Below are 10,141 nucleotides of genomic sequence, written 5' to 3'. Positions count from 1 at the left end.
TCCCATAATTTGAGATGCGTCTTCCTTTCACTTCCTTCAATTGGGGTGCAACAGGAATAATATGCTTAATCTATGACCATGAGTTTCTCTCCTTTCTGTATTCTACCGCAAGATGTCCCCACTGTCTGGTAAGTATTACCTAGGTCCTATTTCTTGTGCTCTTCCATCTAAAGAGGACACACTTGACAAGCCCCGTTTTCCCGAACTTAGTGTGTGGAAATCCATAGTTGCTAGGACTAATCAATTTGATGACTGTTGCTTTACTCTAGCTATACGCTTTGGAATTTTCTCTTGGTATATCTTCCTTGCTTCCTTAAACGCAAGTATCTATAAAGAGCCGTTCGATCATTTCTTTTGTGGTTTAACCTTCTTTATTGCTCTTCTTGGTTTCCATCTGTCTTCATACTTACAGTAATAGTAAAATTTTACTCCTGTTGTTATTATTATTATTATTATTATTATTATTATTATTATTATTATTATTATTATTATTATTATTATTATTATCATCATTAATGAGTAATGGTGCATTTTTTCCTCCATCAGGTCGACCCTTATACTACAGAACTGAGGAAGCTGATGGCACAACGAGTCAGCGAAGTACAAAAGCTCCTAAAATCCCGAAATATGGATCCGCTCCCTCCTTATCCTGAATTGGCTACTAAAAATTAACTTTCCGTTAGTCGTAAATTATAGAAATTTCTAAATTCCACTTTTTTTAAGGTTTAGAAAGCACTCATAAAAATCATATAACTTTGTTAAATGGACATGACCACCTTTTATATTTCGATGCGTTTCCATGGCAGTAACACGGAGGGCTATGTATTACTTAAAATATAAGGGGAAAAAGAAAGGATATAATATTAAAAAGAAGACGAAGAAGAACAAGAGAGAGAGAGAGAGAGAGAGAGAGAGAGAGAGAGAGAGAGAGAGAGAGAAATGACTGTGAAATATTTTTAGAATAGGAAAAAATAACTTCATATAAATATCATAGTCTAATAAAAGTAGTCCCCTACTAACCGCCGCACCCCCCAAAAAAATTACGCCTAAGGTATCGAATAATTTATAAACAAAGTTTCTCTGACGACTGATTCAAATTCCATTTACTTGTACTGAAGGTCCCTTCGGCCTCTAGCAGCACCCTCTTTCATTCCTTTCACCGTACCTCCGTTCATATTCTCTTTCTTCCATCTTACTTTCCACCCTCTCCTAACAATTGATTCATGGTGCATCTGCGAGGTTTTCCTCCCGTTACACCTTTGAAACTTTTTCACTGTCAATTTCCGTTTCAGCGCTGAATGGCCTTAGTGGCCCCAGTGCTTGGCATGTATGCCTAAAATCTATAAATCAATCTACAGACTCCCTAAGACTCAAATATTTACTTCGAGATCTCAGGATCTGACAACTTTTTCCACTGCAGAAAATTCACTGGAATCTTTAACCAGGCATAAATTTGCAGTTTTATGCTACTGGCATCTCTTCAGGTCATCCAAACACCTAATGGGACCGTCAATGACGGATTTCGAAAGTGAAAGTGGGTACGGGGACATCATAGGGCAATAAACTAGTGGCCAGAAAAGCAAATAACTGAGTAATAGAGTTTAGAATATTCTTCTTTTGAAATATTTTCTTTTTAAAGCTTCCATAGACTAGGTTAACAGAGAATATTGAATATGTTTTAACAAATTAATTCCCAATATCAAGACATTCTTTTAAGAAACTTCTCCTTAAATTAGTTTCAACTCAAAAGTATAGGTAAATAATTCTGATATTTCTTTAAAATCAAGGATTTTAGTATGGGAAAATCAACTATTATTTATTAAATAATTGACATCCAAACTAGGAGTTTTATTTCTTACCTCCGAGCCCTATTCATTGAAATATATATTATTCAGTTCAAAATAATTTCATGTAATCAAGGATATTATATTATTTACACAATAAGAAATATTTAAAAAAGTACCTAAGGCTTTCCAATTCTTATTATTGAGGCCGATGTTACACCCATATTTCCAGTGATTAGTATCTGTGCTGCCTTCAGCTGTTGGCTACATGACCAGGTTAATATTTTTTATAATTTTTAATGTGATTCCTATAATTTGGTCTTAATTTCCATAATAAATGATGTGGTAACCAATTACCTACAGCTAGAAACAAAAACGAGATAATTACATTAATGCACAATTTCATAAATTAATCTAACCCGGACGGAACTTTGACGTGACTCAGTGATGAGCTGCTTCATTCGTAATTTCTCACAGCTCATGTTTTTTTACCCTACAATTATTCCCGTGTGTCATCATTAAATGTGACAAACTCTGGAAAAACTCGTTCATGGCTTTTACCATATAGTGTGATAATAAACTGTTAATGTTGATAATTTAAAATATTCTGATTCATCAATTTTCCTTTTTCCCTTTTCGAGGAGAAACTATGGCAGCTTCTCGAAAGGGGTAAAAAATAGCAGCGCAATACGTCTATTTCTAAATTAAAATAAAACATTTCTTTTGAACATTTTAAGAGGTCAGATTTCCTAGTAGATGTCCCAGATTTTGATAATGAAGCCTTTTGATGAAGGTACCACTGATGAACCTTTTGTATGAATCTGGGCATTTCTCCTTTGCATTAAGGCAGCGGCCCACATAAAGGGTGGCTTCAAACGGCATTAGATTTACGGAATTCAGCAACACTTTAAGGATAATTATCTAGTCTTAACGCGCTGTTGTTCCCGTGATATAGGTTTATATATATATATATATATATATATATATATATATATATATATATATATATATATACATACTACATATACATATAAATTTCTATCAAAGGAATAACAGCTTGGTAGGTAAGACTTGATAATTACCCTTAAAGTGTGGCTGAATTCCGTACGTCTAATTGCTTTTTGAAGCCACACTTTATGTGGACCGCTCCCCCGCTTTATACAAAGGCCTTCATTAGTGCCTTCATCAAAATGGTCTACTCATCAGGATATCTCCCCACATGGAGTTGAAGCATGTGAGGCAGATATTGACAAACAACGATAGCCCAGCAGAGAGAGGACATAAGGAAAGAAATGAATGAGTTCTATACATAAACCCAGAGCAGTGACGAAAGCAAGGGCAAAGTTTTGAAATTGACTAAGGAACAACTTACAAAAAGAGGCAGATGCCTTTTGGAGGATCATCACCAATGGAGCAACACTGAAGTCACTCTACGAGATAGTATCGCTAAAAGTTTTCAGCCACTACACCATGGTATCTAGCTTTGTGATGAAGAACAGCACTAGCACCAAGGGAACCATGTAAGTGGTTTACAAATTTAATTCTTTGAAAGAAGTAAGCAACCCTCTCAATATAAACTAATCTAGGCATATTATAACTCTAAGGACACGACTTCAAGCCCTTTGCAACAACGGACCCATCCACCAGTATTTTGTGGATGTGCATGGCAAGAAACCGCCTCTAAATGACCTTAGAGACACCGAGATAGGCTAGGAGAAGCTTGTGGTCGCTGGAGTGGTGAGCATCGGACTACAGCAACCTACATTGACTGTCCAGGTGTCTTCAGACTATGTTCTTCCTGCGGTAGAAGAAAGTACTACAGACCATCAGAACTCAACAAAGCTGGGGGAAGTGGCTTTAGAAGTTTTATAGAGAACAGTCCTGATCTTTGAAATTTCTTCCCTTGTTGATTTTTCCTTTAACTGGGCTTTTGTTGTAATATTTGATTTTGACTGTGCTCATCTTTATATTGGATCGCTGTTCCATTTTGGATCTCTTGTGGCCCTGATCAAGGCCATGAGTGAATAGCTGAAACAGCTGTCAGAGGCAGAAGAGAATAAAATGCAACAAAGCAACGATTTTTGTCTTTTCGTTTTAACCTTATAGCCTCGTAGGTAAGAGGAGATTCAGAAGACTAGAAAAGTGTTGTTTTAATGTAATGGATACCACATGCACCTCAGCATTCAATTAGAAATGCATGTACACACACAGACACATATGCACACATTTATACAGGGTGTTTCGAAAGTCCAGAATCGTGTTCGTCTTGGGCCTGAACAAAAATCCTCTTTCTTGGAGAAGAATCCGCATCCTCAGTGCCAAGAAGCCTCAATTCGACCTTGCAGTAAATGCCTGATAGAGCGCCTAAGATGCACATAAATCTGTTGCGTTCATTCTATGTAGCATTGAGGTTTGTCCTAAGTAGGACTAACATGCTGAGCTGCTGTTAGCTCATGTAAATAATCCATTTCATTTCAGTTTACTTTTTTTGTTGAAACTAGTGTTCCAGTAAGTTTGCTGAATTCAAACAAGTGGTTATGAATAAACCTCTATTCTTTGTTAACTAGTATTAATTGGCGACCTGATCTATTCAATATCTGTCCTTTAGAGTTAATTTTAGCCTTAATTGACAGAATTACGTGGGTCTTAAGTAAAACAAGGCAATATAAATCCAGTTAACTAATCTTTAAACTCATTAACCGAATGACCCACGTAACAATGGCGATATCTTGCCACGATCTCTGTAATTCATTATTTAGCTTATGCTAGCTATCCCACAGAGATATAAAGAACTTGGAAAATTAAATACGAATTAATTCAAACATAAAAGTCAGATCATATTAATTTCATGCAATATTCTCCCAAGCAAAGACGGATACAGGCCAAGGTAAGTAATATTATTATCATTGTTATATGAATAAGACAGACTAGGTAGGAATGTGCGCAGTAAATGAGTTACGCATTTACAATTTATGAATAGGAAACTTAGAAACTGCATAAGTTAAAAACACCACACAGTTCAGGCAGGCCCGCATTCCAATCAAGGTCGTAGCGGAGCTACATAGTCAGATTTATTATTTTGCTATTTGCCAGCCAATGAGCAATGCATGATATTAAATTTTTGAACTAGGTAGCTTATTGCATGACAAAGAATGGAGAGCATGTGCCCAGCGCTTCTTGCATAGGGTAGGACAGAGAATTTCATAAATCCATAGGATATTATCACAAAGCAACCGTGGAAATCCTGGAGAGAGGCCACTGAATCAGCGTCATGAAGAGAATTATTTTCACTTGTGCGGAAACCACATTAAATTTCTTTTCCATTAATAACGTAAATAACTATACCAGTTTAATTTCATAATTTGCCTTTTACATTAACATAAATCAGGCCAGTAAGAATGTCATGTGTCCATTCCTTTGTATCGTGAAGGCCCCCAGTGAGGATGGCCGCCAAGTGTAGGAATTAATAATGATGTGAGAGAGATGCGAAATAATGAGCAGGGAGACAAATACTACTGATTTTTTGATGAAAGTTAACTGCTTATAAAGCGGGATGCGGACGTCTGCGTAGTTCACAAAAACCGCTGGTACAAAGATTTACAGGTGACCTGAGGTCAAACTAGTTCCTTTAAAAAGGACAGGTTCATACAGAGAACATAGTGATAAACAATGTCTGACATATGAAATAAATAACTTGTTACTTGCACCTTCTCGACACGAAGGTGCATTTGTCAAACCTGACGATGAGGCCACTCTCCTGCAGGCGCTGCAGGACCTTCTGGATGTGTTGCAGGTGTTCCTCCCGGGATCTGCAAAAGATTAGGATATCGTCGACGTAGCAGACGCAGAAGTCCAGGTCCCCCAGGATGCTGTCCATCAACCTCTGGAAGGTCGCGCCCGTGTTCCTCACACCGAAGGTGGAGAAGGCGAAGACGTAGGACCCGAAGGTCGTGGCGATGGCGTTCTTGGGGATGTCCTCCAGAGCTACTGTGACCTGAAAATAAGATTTTAGTAGGTCCATTTTGGAGAATATCCTGGCCCTGTGGAAAGAGGCCGACAGGTCCTGCATGTTCGACAGGGGATAGTGGTCAGGCTCTGTAACCAGGTTCAGCCACCTGTAGTCACTGCAGGGCCTCCAGGTGCCGTCTGCTTTCTGCACCATGTGAAGAGGGGAAGCCCACAGACCGGGAGCCTTTTTGCATATGCCCATCCTCTCCATCTCTGTGAAGGCCTTTTTTGGCCTCCTGAAGGCGCTGCGGGGAAGCCGTTGGAACTTCGTGTGTGTTGGGGGCCCTTCATCTTGATATGGTGGTATATCCCGTGTTTGGCAGGAGTCCCGGGCATTTGGCGGAGCTCGGGTTTGAAGACCTCTGGGAACGCCTTCAGGAGGGAACCATACTGGTGGGGCGCCATGGAACAGATGGCGGGCTCCCTGGGGCCTGGCGACAAGGGCAGGGACTGGCAGGACTGGGTGTCGGTTAACGCCCAAATGCTTTGTTAGAGCGCTGTAGTTAGTCCGTTAAGGGAGCGGATTAGGTTCATTGGGCCAAGACTTAGTCGCCATTTGGGTCTGTTAATGGCTTCTGGGAACCACTCCAGGAGTCACCACTGTGAGAGAGGTGCGAAATAATGAGCAGGGAGACAAGTACTGCTGATTTATTGATGAAAGTTAGCTGCTTATAAAGCGGGATGCGGATGTCTGCGTAGTTCGCAGAGACTGCTGGTACAAAGATTTACAGGTGACCTGAGGTCAAACTAGTTTCTTAAAAACAGGACAGGTTCATACAGAGAACATAGTGATAAACAATGTCTGACATATGAAATAAATAACTTGTTACTTGTACATAATACATGATTGCTTGGAAAGACAACATATACACAGTTTACAATTGTGATGATAAATATATATTCTTCTCGACCTTAGGTCAGGAAAGGCACCGCAGAAAACGGGATGTTCTCCACAGAGAACGCGTTGAGTGAAGACTTTACGACGATGCCAAACAAGAAAAAATAGAGACCATAACAAATTCGTTTTCCGTCTTTATAACAAAGTAACTCGCATTTGTGGTATTTTAAATTTAAAACTTGCATTCCCACATAAGCCCCATTTGTTTTGTAAAAGGAATTCATTTGATTAAATTTCTATTTAAAAAGGGAGTTCATTCCCAGGACCTCACATTTTAATTTTTGTTGTACCTGAGTCCAGTGTATCATTTAATTTTCTCTTTTCTGGGTTTTTCATGTAGCGGAGAGCTTGAAGCCCTCATTTTCTTGTGAAGCCCTTGTTATCTGTATGTTCTAACTCAGCTTGCTAATGGAAAATAACCTGAAAATTCATCTCTCAGATTACCCCCTATAGTTCACTTCTGAGTGAGAGTGAATAAACTGAAAAGGATGAATTTTGTCCTGAAAACCACTGTGGAGTCAACAGCAGACAAGATAATTTTTGTCCCCTGAGAGTGAAAGAATTATGTCGACACAAGAGTTGGGATAGGTGCGGCCTTTAGCACTAGTTGAAACTAGGCCCTGAATAAGAAATAATCCCTTTCTAGACATTGCTCAACCTGAGGAGCTCTGCCTGTGGTAACTCTAAAACCAGGCCAGATGAACACATCACAAAAATGATTTCACTTCTCTTCATGAACTGTTCTGTTATGTAACAATATATATGTACATACATCATATATATATACACACACACACACACACACACACACATATATATATATATATATATATATATATATATATATATATATATATATATATATATATATAAATATATATATATAAGACAGAAGTAGGCGACGGCCAGTGGCACGCATCAGCGCGAAGGTGCACCATGGAAACGTACTAATCTCAGCATAATTCTTTATTTCCAACGTTTCTTAATAAAAAACTTTATTACATCATCAGGGAATCTGTTAAATAATGAATAAAATTACTTTAAAAATTCGTCTAAGAATCAATAAAATTCGTAAAAAAAGCACAGTTAGAATACAGGATAAAAAAACAAAAAAAAAAAAAAAAAGACGTAAAGGCAAAATCAAAGACCGCTAACCAACCTGATACCAAGAAGGCAGAAGACAGAATGCATAAATAAAAAGTTAACTCAGGTACACCTGAGTGGAGGAGGTCTGGGTATTTAACTGGGGAACCAGTTGTTTAATAAATACACTTTTTTACATGATGATTCTTTTCGACAAAGGTTCGCACATTATGGTGCCATTAATCTAAAATTAATCCCTAAAAATCCACTAACGATCGGTTCCTTTTTCAGATACAAAGATCGATTAAACCCGCTTTTGACCTCTAACGTGGTATATGAGTATACTTGCCCTAAGTGTAACTCTGGGACATATGTCGGATCCACGAGGAGGTTACTGAGGGTCAGAATCGACTCTCATCGGGGATTAAGTTTTCGAACTGGCTGTAGGCTCTCCAATCCCGAACATTCAAGCATAAGAAACCATTCAAAAAATTGTAAAACATGTATAGATTTTAATGTTTTCTGTATCATAGGCCAAACAAGCAATGCATGCAAACTGCCTATCCTGGAATCATTATTTATTAAACAACTGGTTCCCCAGTTAAATACCCAGACCTCCTCCACTCAGGTCTACCTGAGTTAACTTTTTATTTATGCATTCTGTCTTCTGCCTTCTTGGTATAAGGTTGGTTAGTGGTCTTTGATTTTGCTTTTATGTCTTTTTTGTTTTTTTTTCGTTTTTTTTTATCTTGTATTCTAACTGTGCTGTTTTTTTATGAATTTTATTGATTTTTAGACGAATTTTTAAAGTAATTTTATTCATTATTTAACAGATTCCCTGATGATGTAATAAAGTTTTTTTTATTAGGAAACGTTGGAAATAAAGAATTATGCGGAGACTAGTACGTTTCCATGGTCCACCTTCACTGATATATATATATATATATATATATATATATATATATATATACATACAGTATATATATATATATATATATATATATATATATATATATATATATATATATATATATATATTATATATATATATATATATATATATATATATATATATATATATATATATATATATATATATATATATATATATATATATATATATATATATATATATTTTTATATATATATATATATATATATTTTTATTTTTTTTTTTTTTTTTTTTAACGTTAGTTTAACCAGACCACTGAGTTAATATCAACTCTCCTAGGCTGGCCCAAAGGATTAGACAAGCTATTTAAACTCTCTAAGAATTTAATTATAACTAGTGACTTATGTTAATCTAAGAATTAATTAAGTTAATTAGGAATATATTATAAATTATTCTATGAATCTTATATTTTAACTTAATTAGGAATATATTATAAATTATTCTATGAATCTTATATTTTATCATGTAAATGATTAAATTTAAAATTAAATTTTAAAATATTAAAAAGTGGAAATTTGTCATTTTCTGACAGTATATCTTTAAAGGAATATCTTCTAAATAAAATGTTTCTTTGGATTCTATATTTTGGACATACCTTTAAAACATGCTTTACTGTTATTTGTACATTACATATTTCGCACATAGGTATAGGGGCATGGGGGTTACTCATCAGGTAACCATGTGTCAGTTTAGTGTGACCAATTCTTAGCCGTGTCAACATTACTGAAAACTTGCGGCAATTCTGATAAGATGATGGCCACGGGTCTACAGTTTCTTTTATTTCTCTTAATTTATTGTTAAGATTGCTTTCCCTCCAGTTATTTTGCATTCGCACTGATATATATATATATATATATATATATATATATATATATATATATATATATATATATATATATATATATATATATATATATATATATATACACATAATCATGAAGCTACAAATGTCGCTTAAAATCAAATCCACGCTGCCTCGGGAATTAAGCGACATTTGTAGCTTCATGATTGTATAAAAATCACGGTGTGATAAAAATGTCATATATATATATATATATATATATATATATATATATATATATATATATATATATATATATATATATATAATCTGATTATAAGGAAAAATTTATGAGAACCAGTTAACAGTCCTTTGTAATAACACAAATTTATAATGAGGATGAGGTTCTTTTCTCTACCTATCTACCTTACTACTTCGCTATATTTATAAACTTCAACACTCTATAATCACAATACTCACATCAGTCTGAAATCTTCTTAACTACAAGGAGGATAAAAGCACCTGTGCACGACTGTATCTTTATCACCATTTTGATTTCTTCAAAACGAGTCCACTTTAAATAAGGACAGCAGAGTATCGGTTAGTTTAGTAATGTGTTTAAAACCAACGTTTGT

At 35.7% G+C, this 10,141-nt stretch overlaps 1 protein-coding gene across 1 annotated transcript in view; it reads left to right on the top strand.

The window, feature by feature from the left end:
- The window catches only part of LOC136828672 (sialate:O-sulfotransferase 1-like), a 55,021-nt gene extending 53,182 nt beyond the window's left edge, over positions 1 to 1,839 (top strand). Inside the window, exon 10 of the mRNA XM_067086767.1 lies at positions 547 to 1,839. Coding sequence (XP_066942868.1) covers positions 547 to 672 — 126 coding nt within the window. The 3' untranslated portion in view covers positions 673 to 1,839. The remainder of the gene's footprint in view (positions 1 to 546) is intronic.
- Positions 1,840 to 10,141: the final 8,302 nt, after the last annotated feature.

The sequence above is a fragment of the Macrobrachium rosenbergii genome, chromosome 3 (assembly GCF_040412425.1).
Source record: "Macrobrachium rosenbergii isolate ZJJX-2024 chromosome 3, ASM4041242v1, whole genome shotgun sequence".
In the NCBI taxonomy this organism is placed as follows: Eukaryota; Metazoa; Arthropoda; class Malacostraca; order Decapoda; family Palaemonidae; genus Macrobrachium; species Macrobrachium rosenbergii.
This window is presented reverse-complemented; position numbering and strand designations above follow the sequence as displayed.